Source organism: Elgaria multicarinata, chromosome 2 (assembly GCF_023053635.1).
Source record: "Elgaria multicarinata webbii isolate HBS135686 ecotype San Diego chromosome 2, rElgMul1.1.pri, whole genome shotgun sequence".
Classification (NCBI taxonomy): Eukaryota; Metazoa; Chordata; class Lepidosauria; order Squamata; family Anguidae; genus Elgaria; species Elgaria multicarinata.
Window position 1 is genome coordinate 21,637,079 of NC_086172.1, and position 23,526 is coordinate 21,660,604.

Consider the following 23,526-nt stretch of genomic DNA (forward strand, 5'->3'; position numbering starts at 1 on the left):
TTCACAAGCGTTGTTTCAAATTAAAACATTTCAAAACCTTTTTGATACCTTTCATCCAATCCTTTCACTCATTCACATACACGCTTTCCTTCCTCTCACACAATCATTCTTGAACTATATTATCACTATTGTTTATTTTACACAAACTGTCTACCTGCACACCCCACTCAAAAGACACCACTCTCTACACTGAACCTCAAACTCTCCAGAACCCAAGTATTCTACACACAGAGAGCTAAAGCACTAAAGCAGAGCTTTCCAAACTTTTCATGTTGGTGACACACTTTTTAGACATGCATCATTTCGCAACACAGTAATTCAGTTTTACTAGCAAACCGAAGGTTAAACTAACAACTTATAAGAGATACGGACACATACATAAATTGTAATAACGAAATGTATGGGGACACAACATATCTCATGAAAACCTTTCATTTATATTTTTAAAAATATATGATTTGCAAGATAATATACATTTCCAAGACTTTTCACATTGAACCAATTTTGTCGAGCTGCGATTGAGCGGCGGCTGAGACGGTGTTCTATCAAAAAACTGGACCCGTGGAATTTCTCGAATGCGTCACTTCAGGTACAGCCACGTCACCGGAAGTGACGCGGAATCAGCTGTTTCAGCCCGATTATGCATACTGCGCATAATGCTAGGTGAGACGGGCGTTTGGTCTGAACCAGAAGGGCTCTTCCCATGTTCTTAACATGGTTCACTCAAACCATAAATTTGGGGATTTTACAAGCAGTTCCAGAGCCCAAATATCAGCAGTGTATCACAACCGCCTACACCTTCGTAAGACACATCTCATATGTTCTGACATATATTCTAGCTACAGTTATCCATGCTCTGATAACCTCTCATTTGGATTACTGCAATGCGTTATACGTGGGGCTGCCTTTGAAAATGGTCCGGAAACTTCAGCTGGTACAAAACAGGGCAGCAAGGTTACTAACAGGGACTGGCCGGCGAGATCACATCACGCCAGTCCTTTTACAACTTCATTGGCTGCCAGTCCAGATCCGGGCCTGATTCAAAGTGCTGGTACTAACATACAAAGGCCTAAATGGCTTGGGGCCAGGTTATTTGAAGGAATGCCTCCTCCCGTATGTACCTGCCCAGATCTTAAGATCATCCACAGGGGCCCTTCTCCGTGAGCCCCTGCCGAAGGAAGTGAGGCAGGTGGCTACTAGGAGGAGGGCCTTCTCTGCTGTGGCACCCCAGCTGTGGAACGAGCTCCCCAGAGAGGTCCGCCTGGTGTATACACTGTATTCTTTTCGTCGCCAGCTGAAGACCTTTTTATTCTCTCAGTATTTTAACACCTAAATTTAAACTTTGCTGTTTTAATTCTGTGTTTTAATCCTACATCAATTTCTGCTGTGTGGTTTTATCCTGGTTGTGCTTTTTATATTGTATTTTGTATTTGGGTTTTTAGATTGTTGGATGTTTTATTATGTTCTTAATGGTTTTAATTTTTGTGAACCGCCCAGAGAGCTTCGGCTATTGGGTGGTATAAAAATGTAATAAATAAATAAATAAATATTCTGTCAGGGTTTGCCCTGAGGAGCACTAAATGAGACTGAAAAGGGATCCAGACTTATTCCGGACTTTTATTAGCTTGCTAATTGAAGCCCTCTGTTTAAGGGTCAATATCCATGTGAACTCTGGTCGTATCACCCCAACTTACAGCAGCCTCTCCATGGCTTGTTTTTCTCCATTTTCCTCCCTGAGCAGTTCCAGATTGCTGTTGTGCCAGCCCAATGGTGTGAAAAACAGCTCTTTGGATTTTTCTTCAACCCTTCGATTAAACAGCGACTCTACAAAACAAAAACACAAATAGGGAGAAGCTGTATAATCTCATCTCGATCCATACACTGGCTACTTTCAAGACTAAGAACTCAAAAGGACTTCCCACGTAACATTTTCCTTACATGGATTCATATGTGAAAGTGGCCCTTGAGAGGCTTTTACTGGCCCTAAGCTATCAATTCTGTAGTATATTTGCATCATCAGCGCTCTATTTCTCATGCTTTTGCTATCAACAAGGTCACGATCGGAGAAAAAACTATACAATGTGGAGACTGGGATTAAAAAAAACCCAGGGAAATCAGATCCATGCAAGCTTTGGGTTTCCGTTTTCTCAAAGGGCACCCTCCATGCGCTCAGTCACATGGCAAAATTGGGTGGGACAGCTAATAACCTGGAAGACGGAAACAAAATTCAAAGTGATCTTGATAGGCTGGAGTGCTGGGCTCAAAACAACAGAATGAAATTTAATAGGGATAAATGCCAAGTTCTACATCTAGGAAATAGAAATTAAATGCACAGTTACAAGATGGGGGATACTTGGCTCAGCAATACTACAAACAAGAAGGATCTCGGAGTTGTTGTAGATCACAAGCTGAGTATGAGCCAACAGTGCGATACGGCTGCAAGAAAGGCAAATGCTATTTGGGGCTGCATTAATAGAAGTATAGCTTCCAAATCGCGTGAGCTACTGGTTCCTCTCTATTTGGCCCTGGTTAGGCCTCATCTAGAGTGTTGCGTCCAGTTCTGGGCCCCACAATTCAAGAAGGATGCAGACAAACTGGAGCGTGTTCAGAGGAGGGCAACCAGGATGATCAGGGGTTTAGAAACAAAGCCCTATGAAGAGAGACTGAAAGAACTGGGCCTGTTTAGCCTGGAGAAGAGAAGATTGAGGGGAGACATGATAGCACTCTTCAAATACTTCAAAGGTTGTCACACAGAGGAGGGCCGGGATCTCTTCTCGATCCTCCCAGAGTGCAGGACATGGAATAACGGGCTCAAGTTAAAGGAAGCCAGATTCCAGCTGGACATCAGGAAAAAATTCCTTTCTGTTAGAGCAGTACGACAATGGAATCAGTTACCTAGGGAGGTTGTGAGCTCTCCCACACTAGAGGCCTTCAAGAGGCAGCTGGACAACCATCTGTCAGGGATGCTTTAGGGTGGATTCCTGCACTGAGCAGGGGGTTGGACTCGATGGCCTTGTAGGCCCCTTCCAACTCTACTATTCTATGATTCTATGAAAATAATTTTGAAATGGAGGGAGCTTTCGAGAGCTGCTTCTGCTAGCATATGGGTGGGGTCGGGGTTGTTCCAAGACATAAATCCCCACCAGATATTTTCCCAACCTGGTGTCTTCCAAGTGTTTTGGACTGCAACTCCCAGCATTCCTGACCATTGGCTATGCTGGCTGGGGCAGATGGGAGCTGAAATCCAAAACAGATCGAAGAAAACAGGTTAGGGAAGGAGCTGCACTAACTGATGGAGAAGGGACCCGCGCACAGAAGCGGAGATCCCCGTTATCAAAACAACTTTGCTATCTGTAAGTTGTGCAAAGAACAGGGTTTTTAATAGGCCCACACAGTGCTTGCTTGTTTACTTGGCCAGCAACTGATGAAACCCGGAAACAGATGCTAACTTAGTTGTATTATGCAAGGGGAGGAGCACATGCAGATTGCTAATCACCAGTCAGAGTGAGTTTCAGGTAGCTTCTTGTGTATGCTGACACAAAGCTTGAGGGAATATTCATTCAAAGTGAAAAACAGACCAGACACATACGCAAAACACAATCCAGAAGGAAAGAAGTGTACTGACTTGCTATATTCAAAAGGTACATGAAGAGACTGACAAAGGTTTCATCCGGACCGAATTCGGTCTGATTTAATGTGTTCAATGTGTTTAACAACAGGGGGTTGTTTACTCGACATTATCTGAGCCCGTTTTCCCGCATTTCAACTTACCTTTGATGAAAGCGTCACTTATTGAGATCATTTGCTGTCCGCTGTTGTCAGCAATCAAGTACTCTGAAAGGAGAGAGAAAATATGGAAATGGGAGGGGAAAACGAAAGAAATGACAGGTTATGCCAGTGTGTTACTATAATTATATGGCTTACACACCCACTCAACCAGACGAAAACAAAGTGACTCATTTCATGTGTTTAGTCACTGTTGTAGAAACAACCCCGAGATTTCTCCCATTCTTTCTTGCTGTACCCATGTGTTGGCTTGGCTGGCAAGCAATGTATCGTGCTGTTATGGAAACAGCTTGACATAAAACAGAAACTGAACAGAAGATATTTCCCCAATTTGCTTATGCTCCATTTGTTTAATAGCCCATGCCAAGCAAGGATTCAGATAGGACGAGCAAGTTAGGAACCTAGGAAGCTGCCTTATACATAGTCAGACCATTATTATTATTATTATTATTATTATTATTATTATTATTGTTATATTTATTACATCTGTATACCGCCCCATAGCCGAGGCTCTCTGGGCGGTTTACATAGGATAAAACATTTAAAAACAATATCCCAAAATTTTAAACCACAAAAACATACAAAAAAAACCCCAAGCTAATTACATATTGCTAAATGCCTGGGAGAAAAGTCTTGACGTGGCGCCGAAAACATAACTATGTCGGCACCAGGTGGGCCTTGTCAGGGAGATTGTTCCACAATTGGGGGGGGGGGGTGCACCACAGAAAAGGCCCTCTCTCTTGTTGCCATCCTCCGAGTTTCCCTCGGAGTAGGCACCTGGAGGAGGATCTTGGATGCTGAGCGCAGTGTACAGGTAGGTTCATGTTGGGAGAGGCATTTCAACAGGTATTGTGATCCCAAGCCGTGTAAGACTTTATAGGTTAAAACCAGCACCTTGAATCGGGCTCGGAAACATGAAGGCAGCCAATGCAAGCGGGCCAGAATCGGCCTTATATGTTCAAATCTTCTGGTCCCTGTTATCACTCTGGCCTCTGCATTTTGCACAAGCTGCAGCTTCCAAACTGTCTCCAAAGGCAGCCCCACGTAGAGCGCATTGCAGTAGTCTAACTTGGAGGTTACCAGAGCATAGACAACTGAAGCCAGGTTATCCCTGTCCAGATAGGGGTGTAGCTGAGCTACCAACCAAAGCTGGTAGAAGGCACTTCGTGCCACCAAGGCCACCTGATCCTCAAGTGACCATTGGCCCATCTAGCTCAGTACTGTTGACACTGACTGGCAGCGGCTTTCCTGGGTTTCAGGAAGGAGTTTTTCCTGTCCTACCTAGAGATGCTGAAAATTAAACCTGGGGCCTTCTGCATGCAAAAGAGCTCCACCACTGAACTATGGCTGTTCCCTTGAAAACAAAAATCACAACACTGGACTCTTGTGCACAGGTGAAGAGTCGTGTATTACACCTCATATCATTCCTGCCAATAAGCAACTGCTATCCAGCAGAATGCCTTGGCGATGCATTACGAAGCCAAGGTCTCAGGTTCTCAGCATAGTGTCAAAACATGCACTTATGTTTGGGGTAATCACAATTTGTAACAGAGATATGGAATGGGGGGATTATGTTCAACTAACTGACGTTGGCTTGCATCTTTAGGAATACATGGCCATAGTTAAGATAAAAAACAGAGATCCCCATGGCTTTTAACATATCTTTATCAGGACCAACTAAAATGTCACAAAATAGCGAGCAAGCTTTTGGATTCTACAGAACTCTTCATCAAGCAAGATGTGATGTGAAGTGAAGAGGGTGGCAGAGCGAAGAGAAAGGGAGAAATAAGAGTGCATCCAGCAGAATTTTTATTCGTGCTTTGATTTCATCTGCCCCATCACATGTTACAGAAGCAGCATGACTCACTTCCTCTTTGGCTACTAGCAAGACCCACAAGGGCTCTGGCATTACTTCTGTCTATCATTTCTAACTGAGCAGGCACACAGCTATACCAGAGGACTGTGTAAATTAACACACTCATCTACTTACTGGCAACCATCTTGTTGTGCACGCACTTTGATGCTGTTTGCTCCCCCCTACTGCTTTCAGCAGGCTCATTGGTCTGCATTCATTGGGTTGACCAGTAACATTCCAGTGAGGCACCAGTGCTGGACTTTGTGGCCTGCAGTCCTTTCCCAACACTATGGTTTTACAGAACAACTCCTCACTGACGGGTAAAAGTATCCTTGCACTCAAGGGTTCAGTCTGTCAATCCTTGTATGATCAGGACGCAGCCTTGACATCTCTCTGCAAATACAAAGCTATTCTTTTGACCTTCCTTCTCCTGTACAATCCGCCCCACACACTCAGGTCCTCTGGGAAGAATTTACTCCAGTCAACAAAAACAAGGCTGACAACCATTACCCAGAGGACCTTTTCTTCTGCCCCTCCCAGACTGTGGAATGGCCTGCCGGGAGAGATTCGTCAACTTAACAGTTTTCCGGAATTTAAGAAAGCCATAAAGACTGATCTCTTCCGGCAGGCCTACCCAGTTGAATTTTAAGATGCATTTTAACAATGTATTAGTTTTATATGTTTAAATCAATTATATGTATTTTATGGTGTTTGCATTTGTGTTGTACCCCGCCTTGATCCAGAGGGAGAGGCGGGTAACAAATAAATTATTATTATTATTATTATTATTGTTAATAATAATAATAATAATAATAATAATCTATTTTCAGATTTAGCAGCCTTTAAGTTATGGAGCCTCGAGGACAAGGCTACAGGTCCTGAGAATGTTCTCTTAAGAACATGGATTTTTTAAACAGTGAGCCCTGCTATATTTCCCTAGTAGCCCTTGATAAAGACATTAGAAGATACTGGAACCCTTCTCCAGAACAACAGTGGTTAACAAAATTCAAAATCAATTCTCAGTGCACCACTGTGGTCACTATCCTGAGCAAACAGGATGAAGAAAGCTCTGAACAGCATTTCCTTGACTAACAAACATCTAACACAGAGGCCCCAGTTGAACGTGCCACTGCCATTTTGAATATGCAACCTCCGTTCAGCCCAATCAGAGCTTGCTCTGTGACATCTGAATCCAGACACTATGGGTTCATAATGGGCTCAACCTGGTTCGGCCGTAATGTAAGGAAGTGTTTTGGTCTGCACAGCACACCCAAATCAGAATTGTGGACCAGAACACAAAGGTAAAAGATTTCTTTCCCTAAGGCAATATATTGACGTCACTATTCTGAAGTTATGAGGTGGAACAAGGAGACTTTACCCTTATGGTATGGCCTTTACCCAAATGGTCAACAGGACCAACTGTAGACAAAGTGTGGTTTGGTCCACACTTCACTCTACAGTTTGTCCTGTTGACCATTTGTAAAGACCAAGAATATCTAGATGTTAATATTTGTATTTGCTGCTGATATTTTTATCCAATAGTTTTATCTACACCAGATTACATATGCCATTTTAATGTTGTTGTTTTTGTGCAACCATATATTATTTTACTGACTATAGTAAACCACCTTGAGAAGATAATGTATCCTCAAGAGGATGGTGGTTTTAAAACAATTAAATACAGAGAAGAATAGCTAAAAAGCCACAATATTGAACCTCCATTCCATCTATTTGGGCTGTGGCAACTCAGCCCTCTGCTCAGCCAGAATCATTTTACTTCCCCCTGAATTATCTTTGAATTGTCACTGCCTGTCCTATCCATTCATTTTCAGTTTATGTGGCATAATAAAGTTAAGGCCATTGCACTTCCTCATGTTCCATTTTCATCCCTCCAGCACTTTTGCCAAGTTTCCATATACCAGACCAGGAATCAAGTGCCTCACTTCAAGAGAGCAAGTTCTCACCTTCTGCAGCAGTCTTAAGAATAAGATGCTTTCATACACAGAATGCCTGTTTAAGCAGGCAACTGACAGCAATGGGATATACTTGAAGCCAGGATCTAGCTTAATAAACAAAAATGAATTTGTGTTTTGCACTTCCTCAAAGCAGCTCTATTTCTCATTACATAAGGAAAAGTGGCAAACACTTCAGTGGCAAAAACATCAAAGTAGGCTTTCAATTAAATTTTTAGGACAGATTTCTGAAAGCACAATATGATATTTTAGTCTTTTAACTGTTCGTATTCCCCCCCCAGAGAATACAATGGTTATCGGGCAGTTTAAAAATATAATAAATAAATAAAAGGTTATCACTTGGTTAAAAGACATCTAAGAACAAGCACAAAAATAAGCAAGTGATGGCGACTGACATCACATGTTAACTTCTCACAGTCATGTGGCAAAGCAATGGTGATTCACAGCTGCTTTCAAAGATCATGTACAATTTGAGAAAGAGAAGAATGCATTATTCTGACCTCTTGTTCTACATCAGGGAAGGATTCAATATGCTCAGCTCAAATGCCTGGCAGAGATAACCTAAGGATTTATTGTTTCCAGAAGTACTTTGGACACATTTGTGTAGCTGTTGAGTCAATTAACCTTGAAGTGAATTTCCGAAATTTCTTGTGAAATGCACGGAATACTGAACATTCCCAGATCTTACTCCTTACACGGACAGCACCTTCCAAATGCATTCAGTTCACATGATTGGCATGCAACAATTAATATTAGAAAAATTAGTGGTTAATTTACAAAGCCAGAAAAAAGAACTGCTATTACTATAGTTATTCCATTATATTAGTTTTATCATACAGCGCACTAATATAGAATTTTAACTAAGTAAGGCTGTTGCATGGTACTATGCATGGAATAATTCAGCCACACACTGAATAACAACACTTCAAACTTGAAGTTACATTTGTTAGTTTCTCTCTTTAGAACTAGAACTATGAGCAAGAGTGGACACAGGCAAATTTACCTTCTTTTATATTACTTCCTTTTACAAAAACAAAATCCCCTAAATTCCATTGTGGTTTCTGTCAGGGAGTGATGTCAAAAGAAACAAGGAAGATGGAAACGTCGTATTTTATCTGCAATATCATTATTCGTTTTTGTACTTGGGGCGGAGGAGGCAAAACACACCAGCACACCAGCTAGAGCAGGACTACGGTCCTTCCGCTGGACTGAATTCCAGGAGAAATCATCTCATATTGGCATCCAGCATGAAAGGCTGCTTAACAACAGATCTTCTACCAAACACTCTGACATCTACGTGGACATGAGGTCTGTCACTGAAGAGCTATGCGAAAACATAGACACGAAGGAAGCTGCCTTTTACAGATTCCTGCAATGAGCAGGGGGTCGGACTCGATGGCCTTGTAGGCCCCTTCCAACTCTACTATTCTATGATTCTATGATTCAACTTAGCCCAGTATTGTCGACACTGACTGGCAGCAGCTCTCCAGGGTTTCGGGCAAGTGTCTTTCCTAGCCCTACCTGGAGATGCCGGGGATTGAACGTGGGTGGGGCCTTCTGCGTGCAAAGCAGGTGCTCTGCCACTGAGCTACGGCCCCTCCCCTAATTGGCATGCACTAACTTGCACATACTATCCTGAGCAGTTGCCTACAGCAATTCGAAATCTGAGCCTTGGATCCAATCACAGCCTTCTGCCAGCGGAAGAGAAACCATTGGCAGAACAGAAACCACTGGCTGGAAGGGCTTTCTCACGCCGTGTTCCTCCGAATCTGCTCCGGGGGTGGGGAGGATGGGAAAGTCCACTATGCACAACATTGGGTGTAAGCCTGAGTTTCCCGACAGTGAGAGAAAGGCATGAGAGGAAACAGGGTCAGTGGGGGAAGTCAGGAAGCAGAGTCCAGACAAATGACCACCCAAGTGCTGCCTTTTTTTTTTTTTTAACCATGTGCAACTCCAAGCGGTAACTACCTCATACCTTTTTGGTCGGCAGGGTGAGGGGGCACATGTGGGTACTTGGAGTGCTTCTTGATATGGAAGTTGACGTTGTCCAGCTCCACGTTCAGGCTGATGGAAGCGGCTGAGTCGCTGTCCATGGCAGACTGGAAGCTGCTGACTGAGGTGCGCTTGCTAGGGCTGGCAGAATCTTTTAGATTTGAGTAAGGGGAAGAGAGAGAGATACAGGGAGGAGAGGTTGGGGCGGGGGGGGGAGGTTCAAATAATAGGTATCCATGAAGGTATCAAGGAGAGGAGAGAAATTATCTTAATTAAACAAAGCCCAGTGTGCAATGCTGAAGAGAGAGAAAGAGAGAGAGAGAAAGAGAGAGAAAGAAAGAAAGAAAGAAAGAAAGAGCATTTTCATTCACTTCTGGCTCATGGCTTTGCTGGGATTCTGATGGTATTTCAAAGCCATTTGCTCATGTGTTTTTGTAAAGAAGCACAGTGGCTGTCAGACCATCGTGTCCACACAGCTGCAGTGCAAAGACCTTACGCCAATTTGAAGGAGCCGGGGAGGAAATCGATCTAGCCAATCGCACAGAAAATGCTGCGTCCACTTAAGAGGATTAGATAAAGCTTTTATTTCTACACAACAGCAAGCGGAGCAAAGCACAACATGTACTTGCTGTGGAGACACAGCCTCAGAAGAAGAGGGGCGCGGAAACTCACTGGCCAGGTTGTCATCTCCTTCTTCGGCAATTTGTTCCGTGTCGCTGTCATCAAACTTGATGTCTTTGAACCAGGATGGCTCAGAGTGACCTTCCACGGAGTTGACCGAATCGCTGTCGGGAGAAGGCGTTTCAGAAAATTCCGTGCTCTGAAAGATCACAGAACAGAAATGTCTTGCGTTATTCTCACTCGGGTCCAAGTTGGAACAAGTATGGTTACTTCATTAGCATAAAAGGGGGGTTATGTAAAGTACAGAAATATACGTTCATTCTAATTGCCTCAGAAGACACTGTTTTCGATTTTTATGCTATGTGAGCCAAAATAAAAAGTGAGCAATTATTTGGGGGCAGAGAGGGGGAAGAAAGCAACTAATATAATTATTATTTTTGTTGATTACGTGTGTGCATGTGGGAAGAGGCTGACTTTTTGCTTTCTCTATTATCCATTACGAAAACAAAACGATATCACTACCGAAATACAAATAAGGATTTTATTAAAAATATACATTGAGAATGTATTCCACTGGATAGATAAGTAGGATTAGAAGTAAATTCAGGTTTATTTGGAAGGGGAATCCGGAAGTTCGCAAAGGCGTAAATACAAAGCAAAACAAAAATTTGAAAAGATTGTTTAAGGCGTGTAATTGTTTTTAAAAGTAGCGTAAGCGTGGATGTTGATTAAAAAAATAAATAGAACCTATACATAAAAATAACCAGGAAAAGAAAATCAACAAAGACAATAAATTCAGTGTCATTAATGTAAATAAAGCAAGTAATGGGGGATGTTGATCTTCATCAATAAGGCATTAACACGGAGAGCAGTTTGACATGGAGAAATGTGTGTTATACTGCCATCTTTCCAGAATTAAAAAGGCTCTCTGGCCTTTCTGGAGAGCCGGAGAACTTCCAGATGAGTCTTTTATTATGAAGTCTCTCTGTCTTGTTCAGGGAATTTTAGAGCATGGGCAAACTCGGTTGCCTTCAATTTGTAACCATCTCATTTTATTCCACTGCTTCTTCGGGTAGGAAAGAAGACCGGGGGTGGGTGGGGACGACGACCCCAGAAAAAAACCATTAAGAAAAGATGGAACAGTTGCACAATGCCTTTTTAACTGGTTGCTACAGGTAAATCTCACAGGCTATTTAAATATGTACAACATACAAGAGAGATCTATACGCCCTTGTTTATGCTGCAGACGACTAACCAAAGATTTAGAGGCACCCACACGTGGCTCTAGACCAGTGTGTGTCAGTATTTCCCAGGATTGGTTTCAAAGCTAGGCATGATGAGGCATCTGCCAAGGGCCCACACACCAGCAGGGGTCCACCTGCTTATTCACCTTTCTCTCACTCTGGCCCAGATAGTGGTGAGGACGATGAACAGTAGATGCCACTGAATGCCTGCTCCCTGGCTGTCTGCAGGTCAAGCAACCAAGTGGTATGAATGATAAGGCAGAGGAGGAGGAGCAAGGGCAGCTGAGGACAGTGGTGAAGGGAAGGCAGACTCACTGAGGGACGGAGGCCTTTGACGGGGCCTTGTCCAAGGGCCTTCCGAAACCTGGAGCTGGCACTGGAATTTCCAATTATATCCACTACACTTCCACTTCATACATCCGTAACATGCTGCACTTTCCCCACATTAGACATGAAGATACTCTGTAAACGCCGCCTTCATATTCTGCAGGCATTACAAGCCCAGCCATCGTGTTTCTCAAAAACTTCTTGGGAGACAATAACGAGGCTTGCTAAGTAATCCACAAGCAATAAACATCTCTTCCCACCTGAAGAGAGTCAAATCTCTAGGAACTTTCCCTTAGGCAAAACTATGCAAACTAAGCGAGACAATTGTCCTTTCAAGAAGAATGGAAAGCCCTTTCTCAAGACATATTAACTTCAGAGAGACTAATTCTGAGGCAGCTTCTGACAGGAGGCCGACCAGGCTGATTATCTCTCACCTGCCTTCCTTTAGCTCCGCCCATTTTAGTCTGCGGCGTACTCTAGGATCGGCTAACCTCTCTGTGCTCTCCCTCTCAGAAGAAGATTGGCTTCCCACTGACTGTGTGTTGTTTGCCCTTGAAGAGATGCTTGTCCCGTTGTTGTTTTCTTTATACATGTTGTCCTTGGGTAATCTTATTCAATCTCATGGTCTCCAATATCATCTGTATGCTGATGATACACAATTATATCTTTCATCTCCGGAACTTTCTCCTGATGTTCACGATCGTATCTCGGCATGTCTTTCAGATATCTCAGCTTGGTTGCTTCATCGTCATTTGAAACTTAATATGGCAAAGACAGAATTGCTTGTTTTTCCTCCTAAACCTTCTCCCCATCTTTCATTCTCTCTTACTGTCAATGATGTTACACTTACTCCAGTCAAGGAAGCTCGTAGTCTTGGCTTTATATTTGACTCCTCACTCTCCTTTATTCCTCATATTGAGGCAGTAGCTAAATCCTGTCGTTTTTTCCTATATAATATTGCCAGGATTAAATCATTTTTGTCTGTCTCTTCTGCCAAGACTCTTGTTCATGCATTGGTTATTTCTCGGTTGGACTGCTGTAACCTTCTTCTCACTGGCCTTCCTTCTTCTCACATCAGTTCGTTGGTTTCTGTTCACCACTCTGCTGCTAAGATCATCTTCTTGGCTCACCGCTCTGACCATGTTACTCCACTTCTGAAATCTCTTCATTGGCTTCCAATTCACCTCAGAATCTAATATAAGCTTCTCCTGTTGACCTACAAAGCTTTTCACAGTCTAGCTCCTTCCTATCTTTCCTCTCTCATCTCACACTATTGCCCCGCCTGTGCTCTTCGCTCCTCAGATGCCATGTTTCTTACCTGCCCAAGAGTCTCTACTTCCCTTGCTCAGCTTCATCCATTTTCTTCCGCTGCCCCTTACATCTGGCAGGCTCTTCCAGAACATTTGCAAACTACAAGTTCAATCGCAGTTTTTAAAGCTCAGCTAAAAACTTTTCTTTTTTCTAAAGCATTTAGAACTTGATTTTGATCTTACTTTTATACTGTTAGTTTTACTCTACCCTGTGCCTGTTTAGTGCATTCTCTTCCCCTTCTTATTGTTTTATTATGATTCTATTAGAATGTAAGCCTATGCAGCAGGGGTTTGCTATTTTATTGTTTTTACTCTGTACAGCACCATGTACACTGATGGTGATATATAAATAAAGAAATAAATAATAATAGAGAGGCATCACTCCCAGCTGGTGAAGAGCCCATGAGAGCTTTCTCTCCCACTGGTACAAGCTGGCCTGTTACTAACGCCGACTCCTCTACTTCAGAGTCTGATTCTGATTGATCACTTGAAACACCTTCTTCCAACCCAGGAGGAGAAAAACTAGACATGACTCCAGCAATCATTCCCTATCTCCTTCACACCCAACTAGTTCATAACCTCACGGGAAGACCTATTGAAGCACAGCCTCCTTTCCATGCCTAACACACTTCAGCTGGAAGCAGCTACTAGAAGGCTGGGACCAGAGCCAAGGGGTTGTGCTGAAAGACAGCCCTTTACCCCAAGGTCGGTACTCTCTGCCCTCAGACCTACTACTTGAGCAATTCTCTAGCTGACTAAACAGAAGTGAGATCAACCTGTTCCACCTATAAGGCCGACTCTGACCTCTTCACGGATTAATTCTACAAAGGCAGCTCTGAAGCAAGGCCTGGACATCAGGACAGACTTCCAGGAATTGCCATTAAACTACCATGCACCACTAAGGCAGGAAAACAGGGGTGGGCAAATGGCGGCCCTTCAGAGGTTTTGGCCTACAAATCCCATCAGCCTTAGCCAGCATAGCCAATGGTGAGGCATGATAGGAGTTTGAGGCCAAAACAGCTGGAAGACTGCAAGTTCCTTCTTTTACTTCAGGGCTGGGCAATTTGATTTAAATTATAAAAACGCTGGCTCATCTTTGGCTTCCTGAAACACTTGTCTTTTTACTGCAAGTTTCACCGCTTTCTTGCTACACTGCTTAACCTTGAGTCAGTGTACATTAAAGACTTCTCAGAAATTACGATGGCTTTCACACACGTCTTCAAACAAGAAAACAGACACCATGAACGGGGTTTTTTTTGGTTTGGAAAGCTACCAAGGCCATTAGGTGTCGGACATCTGAGTGAAAAGTATCCAAAACAACTACATGCCAACAAAAAACAGAAGGGTCCAAGCAGTCCGATTCACACGTAAAATCATCACAACAGAAGGCCATACCTGCAGGGGTCTGTAGAGTGCATACTCATCTCTAAAGATCTGATCGTGGTGACTGACGCAATCCAGCCAACGGCCATCGACCAGCGCCTGTCCTATCGCAATAGCTTGAGCCCTGAAAGGAAGACCATTTTGAATCCCAAGTTAGTTACCAAACGCATTTATAGTCTAAAACAGGCATGAGGAGCATCAGCCCAACAGGGCTTCGCCAAACAGCCCACCAGCTTCTTCCCCAGGCTCTGCCCCCTCTCCCCAGGCAGCAGAAAGCTCTTCTCTCAGATAAGTACTTAATCAGAGATAAGACACTTTCCCCACTGTGGTGCACTAGGAGGGCATGTTTAAGCCTTCCCACCAAACATGCCACGATGGGGTTAAAAATACCTCCACCCCCCACCTCAGCTGATCTGCATGGAAGCGTGTCTGTGAGGAAGGAGCCTATAAGGCCATCGAGAGAGTGAGGAAGGGGCCTATAAGGCCATCGAGTTGGACTCGATGGCCTTATAGGCCCCTTCCAACTCTACTATTCTATGATTCTATGAGAGCTCATCCATCTCTGCTACCTGGTGGTGATGTGGCCATTTCTCATGAGCCAGTTGACCAGTTCCTTTCCTACGATGCAGTTGGGATGTGTGCGCAGCCAGTAACGATGATCCTGGAACTCCATCCCGCTGTTGTGATGGCATATTTTCTTCCACAGGTCCTTTAACTGGACAGAGTCCTACAAGGCAAAGGCAATGACATTTTGCGATAACGCATGTCTGGTGGGCTTAAGTGTTCTGTCCCTGTCTTGAGAGGTGCAGATTACATCTGTTGCAAGTTATTTACAAGATGCCTTCGCCCTCAGATATACTGAACTCAACACAGGTTTTTTTTATTAAAGAGGCAGTTCTTACGGTTACCTTTTTTAAAATTCTGACCACAAGTGTCTACCAAAGGGGAAAAGGAAGATTTAAGTGTTGAGCTTCCTTTCATCGCCAGTTTGAGATACCACATCTGGTGATTCTTTCTTTAGTTAAAGCAATAAAAGAGCTCTTCTGAACATTTTGTACTTTTTTTTTTTGCTTTTTGTTAATGGTTTTTGTTATTTTAGGTTTGTAAAGGTGCAGCTTAAAGGCACAACATGTTATTTTCAGGAAATTGTGCCACTGGAAATCATTTATAGATCATCCCTTCAGAATTTACGTCAGTTTGTACTCTTGACACTTTGCCCTAGAGAAAGCCATCTCTAGTTCTGGGGTTGGCAATATTTATTTATTTATTTATTTATTTATTTATCAAACTTATACCCCGCTCCTCAGCCAAAAAAGGCTCTCGGAGCGGCTTACACTTAGCAAAAAAGACAGTCCCTGCCCTCAGGCTTACAATCTAATAAAGACATGACACACAAGGAAAAGGAGTCAAGGAGGGAGGGAGGGAGGAGAGAGAAAGAGAGAGAGAGAGAGAGAGAGAGAGAGAGAGAGTCCAGCAGGAGCAGGCCCCGATGTTACTTCTGCCTGCTCCTGTCCCCTCGGTCCTTCTTCTTCCCCACAGGGCCAAGATGGCAGTTTGCCCTGTGGGGGGGGGGGGAAGAGTCCAGCAGGAGCAGGTCCCGATGTTACTTCTGCCTGCTCCTGTCCCCTCGGTCCTTCTTCTTCCCCACAGGGCCAATATGGTGCCCGTGGGCACCCCAGTGTGCCCAGACACCTCCTTAGGTGCCCATTAAACCCCTCCCAATTTTCAAAATCAGTTTCTTAAAATTAAGATTATGTTATATTGCAGGCAGATCTCTATCATATATGTGGTGGGACTGTTGTTTTGGCCAGATTTATTGGCAGCAAATCCTGGGCATTAAGTTCTCAGGCTACTTTGTTGGTATTGTTTAATGTTACTGATTTTTTTATATTGCTTATATCCAGAAATTATTGATCATGAACTGCTAGGTATTGGAAGCTTGCTGGGTCTCCTTCCAGACACAGCAGAAATGGAGAAGTTAACAGAGTCTGTATGTAGAGGTGAGGTAAATGTACATACAAATAATGCCGCAGATAAATGGAATAATGTTACCCTATATTGGAATAATAGTTGTGCTCATATAAGGTGGGTCAGAATGTTTTTGATGTTGTTGTTTCTGGTTCTCATTGGCTAGGTTCACACAACACGATAAGCCATACTCAAGGGTTGAGCATGGGTTGTTGTTGAACCATGGTTTGTTTGAAATGTGGGCTGTCGTGTTGTCAGAAGCTGGCCATGATAACAAACCATGGTTTGTAAACCATGAATGGATGGAACATTCCAGACAGAGTTATCATCAAACATCACCTCAAAGCACAATACCTTACTTCTTTTTTATTACAAGTATTTATATCCTGCCTTTCAGGATTCAAATCCAAGGCAGCTTACAAGTAACATTAAGAACCATTAATACAATCACATCAAACAATACTTGAGGAGGGGCGCATCACACGTGATCAGGATTCTTCCCAGAAGACAGACAGGGGCAGATGTCCCCATGGGGGAGGGGGGGCAGTCCAGCTACAGTGCCAACTGGTCTTTGCTTGCCAGCCCTCCTGTCTTTTCAACAGAGGTAGTTAACAAATTTAGCTGCCATTGGATGATAAGGTGTGAAGCCGTACGCATGCAGGTGTATAAGTTAGCCTTTTGACCCTGAAGCAATGGTGTTCCTGTACTGAGGACATGTACATTAAATTGTCTTGTGTGTGTCACAACAAACGATAACCACACACAAATACAGTGCTAACATCTTCTCTTGTAAACGTACTTCAAAACAGCCATTATAGATCTGCCTACCCATGCGTTTGGCCATTTTTATACAGCATTTTTAAGTGTTCAGCTTCATGTACTGAAGCTGAACACACTTAAAACTCTTCAAAAGACAGTCATTCGCATGGAAATAACTTTTCAATTGTACATATAGGAACGTAATAATTTTTTAATTTTATTTTATTTTATTATTGCATTTATATTTGCCCAAAGTCACCCAGTAGTTTCCATGACTATGTGGGGACTAGAACCCAGATCTCCTGACTCCCGTCTGACACTTTAGCCACTACACCACACTGGCTCAACAATATTTGCAAACACTGGTATACAGTGGCCTTAGAGACACAGGCTGGCCCACTTCTTCTTCCAGGAAAATGGAAGGGCTGAACTAATAACAACCCAAATACACCAGCCTGAGCTGCTTGAAGAAAGAATGGGAAATAAATTGTTGATATTTTGAAATTGTGTAAATAATCAAATGTATATTTTACAAAGAATGGGTGTAGTTAAAGATTGAAAGTAGAGAAACGCAGCAGCAAATTAGGCAGGTGTCTGTAATGAAGGCAAGAAACACCTGAGTTAATTGATGTCAGTTTGCTAACAGTTTAAAAAGGGAGTGTCTTAAACAGTTGGTAGGAGGGGGTCGGAAGAAGGAAAAGAATTGACAGAAGGAACTAATCAGTGAAGGAAAATGGCTGCAGAAGGAGTTGAAAACAAGGTGGTTGATATCGCATCATTTGGCTGGCACGGAAGGAAAGCTTCAAAGCAAAAGGTCTGAAAAATGAAACTCCCAGAGACTAATTGCTGGTAGGAAAGATTGTTTAAAAGTTCTCAAAAGGAAGAAGAACTATGCAATCTGAATATGCAATGTAAAGAATTGTATGTTGTTCTATTGCCAATGCTGAAAAGTAAAGCTATACTCCTGTTAAGAACTTTACAGCAGCGTGAGGGAGTAAGCTTGAATCCGCTGACTCTTTCCTCTCGGGTGAGGAAAGAGTATAAACACAAGCCAACATAAATAGCATAAAAAGGGTGCACAACACAAAATTATGGGAGAAGGATCAAAGGAAAGTACAAGGTAGCCACACTTAAGAAATAAGGTACCACAAAAGGCAGCAAGACACTACTTATTTCTGTCAGAATGACGCAAGATGCAACAAAAGCTTGGCTGGTACCAGAAGGATTTTGCGTTCATCCTCATTGGCCTCCTTCACATAAGTGCGATTAGCTTGTGGACTGACTGATGTCTCATAGGAAGGAACCATGGGAGACCCCGATCGATCCAGGGACAGGTTCGTAACGCTGGCTGATCTGGTGGGAGAAGCAGAACAACGCTCATAGATGAAAGTTGACCCCACCTCGTAAAAATTAATGTTTAACAGAACAAGTCGAAACTTTACAACATGAGGGAACTTCTTTGCAATCTCTCTCACCAAGCCAGTTTTCAAACTCAGCAACTAGAAATAAGGTTTTGTTTGGTGTGCGTTTTTTTTAAAAATGAGGGCAATGCTTTTAAGCTAATTTTTCTTATTCTTATTATATTTATTTATTTGTATCCCGCCTTTTGCCCAATACTGGGCCTCAAGGCAGCCGTACAAAATTTAAAACATATACATTTTAAAACCTATGAAAAGAAATATACAAAAAATTAAAATATATTAAATATATTACAATATTAAAACATTAAACATTTAAAATTCATGGCAATGTTAAAAGACCTTAGCATAGGCGGAGGCCCAGATTATTTGCCAAAGGCCTGCCAGAGCAAGGACGTTTTAGCCTGCTTCCAAAAGCCCATCAAGGAGGGAGCCAGTCTAGCTTCCCTGGGAAGAGAGTTCCAGAGCACTGGAGCAGCCACCGAGAAGGCCCTCTCCCATGTTCCCACCAGGCGCGTCTGTGAAGATGGTAGGACTGAAAGAAGGGCTTTCCCAGAAGATCTCAAAGATCTTATGTGAAATTCAACCTGCTTCACTCCTCAAATAACTAAGAATCTCCTCAATTTACTCTCCACACCGCTCCCCACGAACTCTAATCCAAAATAAAATTGATATCAATCTACTTGTGCATTCTCAGTGTTGCACTGGATGGCAACCTCCAGCAGAAGCACTTTGGAAAAGCATGAGTCGCCCGGTCAGACTGCACAGACAGGGGAGGGGGCAAATCTTACCAGGCCCAGGGAAGCCCCCTCTCTCCTAACCACGGTGTTACATCTGCAACAGACTTACATCAATTCAGAGAGAGGCACTGACTGTTTAGACATAAACCATTGCCCAATGAAACACGGAGAGAGGGCTAACTCCTTCCACAGTGAAATAGAACCAAATAAGAGGAATTTAAAACCAGACCAATACTTCCACAAATATACAGGGTTGATATACCATATTTCTTCGATTCTAAGATACACTTTTTTCCCCATATAAGCATCTCTAAAAACGGGGTGCATCTTAGAATCACGGGTGCGATTATTATTCTTAGAATCAAAGTTTTTTTTTCTGTTGGTGGTACTGAAATTAGTGTGAGTCTTACAATTGATGGCGTCTTACAATCGAAGAAATACGGTACTTCAACTATGAAATTGCAAGAGATTTGAATGCTGGGGGGGGGCAGAGAAATTTGGTGGGGGGAATGGCTTCCCCAAAAAAAACTTAGGAAAAGGGAGGAAGAGGAAAACATGTATTATTATTATTATTATTATTTAAAAAAAACTCTGATCCTATTTTTTATGGGGGTTATCCAGGCCTTCATATCTCTAGGTATGAAGGCCTGGAAAAGGCCAATTCACACATTTGCTTTTTGGGCTCCACCCTGTCACCCCAACAATCATAGTGGGATTTGTTTTTTGGTCACAACAGAGGTAGGAAAAGCTGGGCCCAGCTACTTTAATATCAAGTAATCATTTGCTGCTTCTGCTTCTTCTTCTTCTTCTTCTTCTTCTTCTTCTTCTTCTTCTTCTACTTGCCCTTTTCAAGCCAAATGCAGGCTAGCTGGGGAATGCTGGAAGTTGTAGGACTTTTTTTCTGCCTAATTATGCATAGGATTGCGCCCTTAGTATATTGCAGAAACAGCTAGAGGGTTGGCCTAATACAATGAACAATGAATATTAGACTTCATCAATGCCAGTCTTCCAGCAAGGTTGACCAGTATAATCTGATCATCATCATCCATTGTGGGAGAGTGGAAGAAACAATCCCTGGAAAGCGGCCGTAACTTACTCCTAACCCTGTGGACCTGGGTACAGTTTTGCGTCATTTCTGCTTTATCCATAATATATATGGCCACATACAAAGATTTGTCAGAAAGGTCAAAGCAAAACACACACACACACACACCATATCACTAACAACGCCAAGTTATTCAGCTGCAGCTATTAAGCTGGTCATGGAGGAACACTACTGCTCTAATAATCAGCCTTTCGGGAACAGTCCACCAAGGTTACCACCAACCATCCAGAGGCAGGAAAAGTATCAGTAAATTCACACGTCCAACATCTTTGACATAATTTCACTCAGCGCTGAACCACCTGAACCCTGGACTTCCTGTCATGTTTGCATTGCAGCTGATGAATGCCAGGAGGTCTGTAATCTCTCCATTGGTCTTACTCAAATACCACCTTGGCGTAGGGCCCATGACAGACGGATACAATTATCTCTCAATAAAGCGTCAATGTCATTTTAAGGCCTGGCCAGCAGAAATAAGCTTCATGTTGCAAATTCCATCAGGGTCAGCGGTGTGCCCTTTCTACAGGTACAATTCAGTACAAAGAGGACCATGAGTTTGAGCCGCTCACCTGTTCCGAGCAGGAGATTTCCCTGCTTCCTCCTGAACCGATCCAAGTCGGGTTGACAAAGTGGAGGATGAAGAGTCTGGGTGAATCAAGCTGCAAGCAAAGGATGATACATTTAATCAGCAATTAGCACTAACTTACGGTAATGAATGAAGGCCATTGTCATAACGACATTCAGTGAGGTCTTTGGACACTTAAAAAGCAGAAGTAATTTTTTTTTGCCTTTGTTCTTCCAAAAGAAATGCTCCTAAGTTATTTCTACAAATTACAGTAAATGACAAGTTGCCAGATGCTCAAAAAGGCCGTTTTCTCCATCCCTGATTCTTTCTCCAGAATTGTACCGTCCAAACCAGACCAGCATCTGAAAGCAATAGAAGGTCTTCTCTTGGCAACCCTGGCCTCCCTCCCCTGCCCCAAACCTCATTAGAATGTAGTAATCAGGCATGTAGAGTCTTCAAACATCTTTTTAGAACATCACCAAATTCAAGCTTTAAAAGACATTTTTAGTCGAGCAGGCCTTTGCCCTGTGCGCTGGTCTGTTGGGTTGGATGCTGTTTTTATTCTGTAATTGTTGTGTTTTTGATTGTGTGGGGTTTTTTAATTTTATTATTCTTTAAATCAATATTTATTTATGACTGTTATCCACCTTGAGTGCCATTTTTCTCAGGAGAAAGGCCAGTACAACTCAAATAAATAAATAAATAAAGTACATGGCAGATTACAGCTTCCAATAAGGCAGCAGTGTGAAATGATTGCTCAGATTTGACAGCAATCAAGACCGGCTACCGATGGTTTGTGAAAGTAGAGCTTTTTTATTTTTTTAGAAGCAAGGGGAGGAGGGTCCCGCTTATAAAAATGCTTTCAAAGAAATGTTGCTTACACTTGTACACAGAGAAACATTGGCCAGAACTGTTAAGTAAAAGTAGTCTATAGATGCTCAGAGACATTCTCCTCTGTTATGAGCGGAGCTCAGGTAGAGAGTGCCAAACTCCAACTTATTCAGATTTGAAACTTGCAGCCAGAGGGGTATTTTCAACCCAAAGCCACCAGGAGGAGCTGTATTCTTTAAAATAGCCTGTTGGACTGCAACTCCCATCATTCCCAGCCAGGGTGATGAAAGGTTATGCAGGCAGGGAACGACGGGCGTTGCAGTCCAACACATCTGGAGGACACCAAGTTGGGGAAGCGTGCTTTAACCATTACAACAAGACAGGACTCGTCTCTCCAGTTACAGGTTAGTGACTCTACTACTGTAACAAAAATGTGTTACCCTTAACCTAACAGAATACAGTAGACAACAAAGAAGTTAAGGAAGAAGATTAAAAATAACGATTTTATAGATTGAATAGCAATGTTTAAAAATAATATATACAGCGCATTCTATCACATGTGCAAAAATACAATCAATCCATCAAACAATTCAACAAAGAAAGCTCAATAAAGTTGGGCTTTCTTTCTCAATAAAGGCCTCTAGTGTGGGAGAGCCCACAACCTCCCTAGGTAACTGATTCCATTGTCGTACTGCTCTAACAGTCAGGAAGTTTTTCCTGAGGTCCAGCTGGAATCTGGCTTCCTTTAACTTGAGCCTGTTATTCCGTGTCCTGCACTCTGGGAGGATCGAGAAGAGATCCTGGCTCTCCTCTGTGTGACAACCTTTTAAGTACTAGTCTCTCATTAACCACAGAGAACGACATTTAGACCTCAAAGTGAATTCAATCCACTGTGCGCCTTTCCTTTTAGATTCAAGCCAGAAAAGGCCAAGGGCTCAAAGCCTGCCTCATCTCCAGACGAGAATAGCTAGGCATCTTTCCCTAGAACAGCCATTCCTAACCTGGCATACTCCAACGTTTTGGAATACAACCCTCAACATCCCTAGTCATTAGTCATGCTGGATGGGGTAGACGGGAGTTGTCATGGGTAACAAGCCACCCAGAACCCTACAAGAGCCAATGGGTTCTGGGTGGCTTGTTACCCATGGCAACAAGCCACCCTGGCTGGGTCCGCATGACACAAGAAGCCATGCTGCTGAGGATAATTATGCTAATTTCCTCGGCATGCACGATTGTGCAAACCGGGCCATTTCCTCCCTCTCTCTCTCTCTCCCTCACACACACACACACACACACACATATATTCACTTATTCAAGTTCCCCAACAAGGGCCCTGTGTCCATAATATACCTTTGTCTTGTTAATTTAACAGTTCAATGAACAAAACTATGGTTACAGGACTATATGGCTGACAGTGCAATCCCACGCATGTTTAGACAAAAATAAAAGTCTTCACATCTCCTAGCATTCCCCAGCATAGCATAGCACAGCAGGCTGTGGAACGCTGGGAGTTGTGAGATGTTTTTGTGCCTAAACATGCAAAGAATTGCACCCTAACCTCGCTATTGACAGAAGTATTCAAATGTGAAGTGCAAATGCTAGAGCAGCAGCAACTGGTGTGACTTGACTGCTGTTTTTTTGACAGGGCATCA

General features: G+C 42.9%; 1 protein-coding gene across 1 annotated transcript in view; it reads right to left on the bottom strand.

Moving 5' to 3' along the window:
• The window catches only part of PIKFYVE (phosphoinositide kinase, FYVE-type zinc finger containing), a 112,889-nt gene that overhangs the window by 56,176 nt on the left and 33,187 nt on the right, over window positions 1-23,526 (bottom strand). Inside the window, exons 7-14 of the mRNA XM_063116108.1 lie at window positions 21,048-21,137; window positions 18,436-18,571; window positions 15,061-15,218; window positions 14,504-14,615; window positions 10,279-10,426; window positions 9,590-9,757; window positions 3,772-3,834; window positions 1,695-1,824 (exon numbers count right to left, since the gene is read on the bottom strand). Of these exons, the coding sequence (XP_062972178.1) occupies window positions 1,695-1,824; window positions 3,772-3,834; window positions 9,590-9,757; window positions 10,279-10,426; window positions 14,504-14,615; window positions 15,061-15,218; window positions 18,436-18,571; window positions 21,048-21,137 (1,005 nt within the window). The remainder of the gene's footprint in view (window positions 1-1,694; window positions 1,825-3,771; window positions 3,835-9,589; window positions 9,758-10,278; window positions 10,427-14,503; window positions 14,616-15,060; window positions 15,219-18,435; window positions 18,572-21,047; window positions 21,138-23,526) is intronic.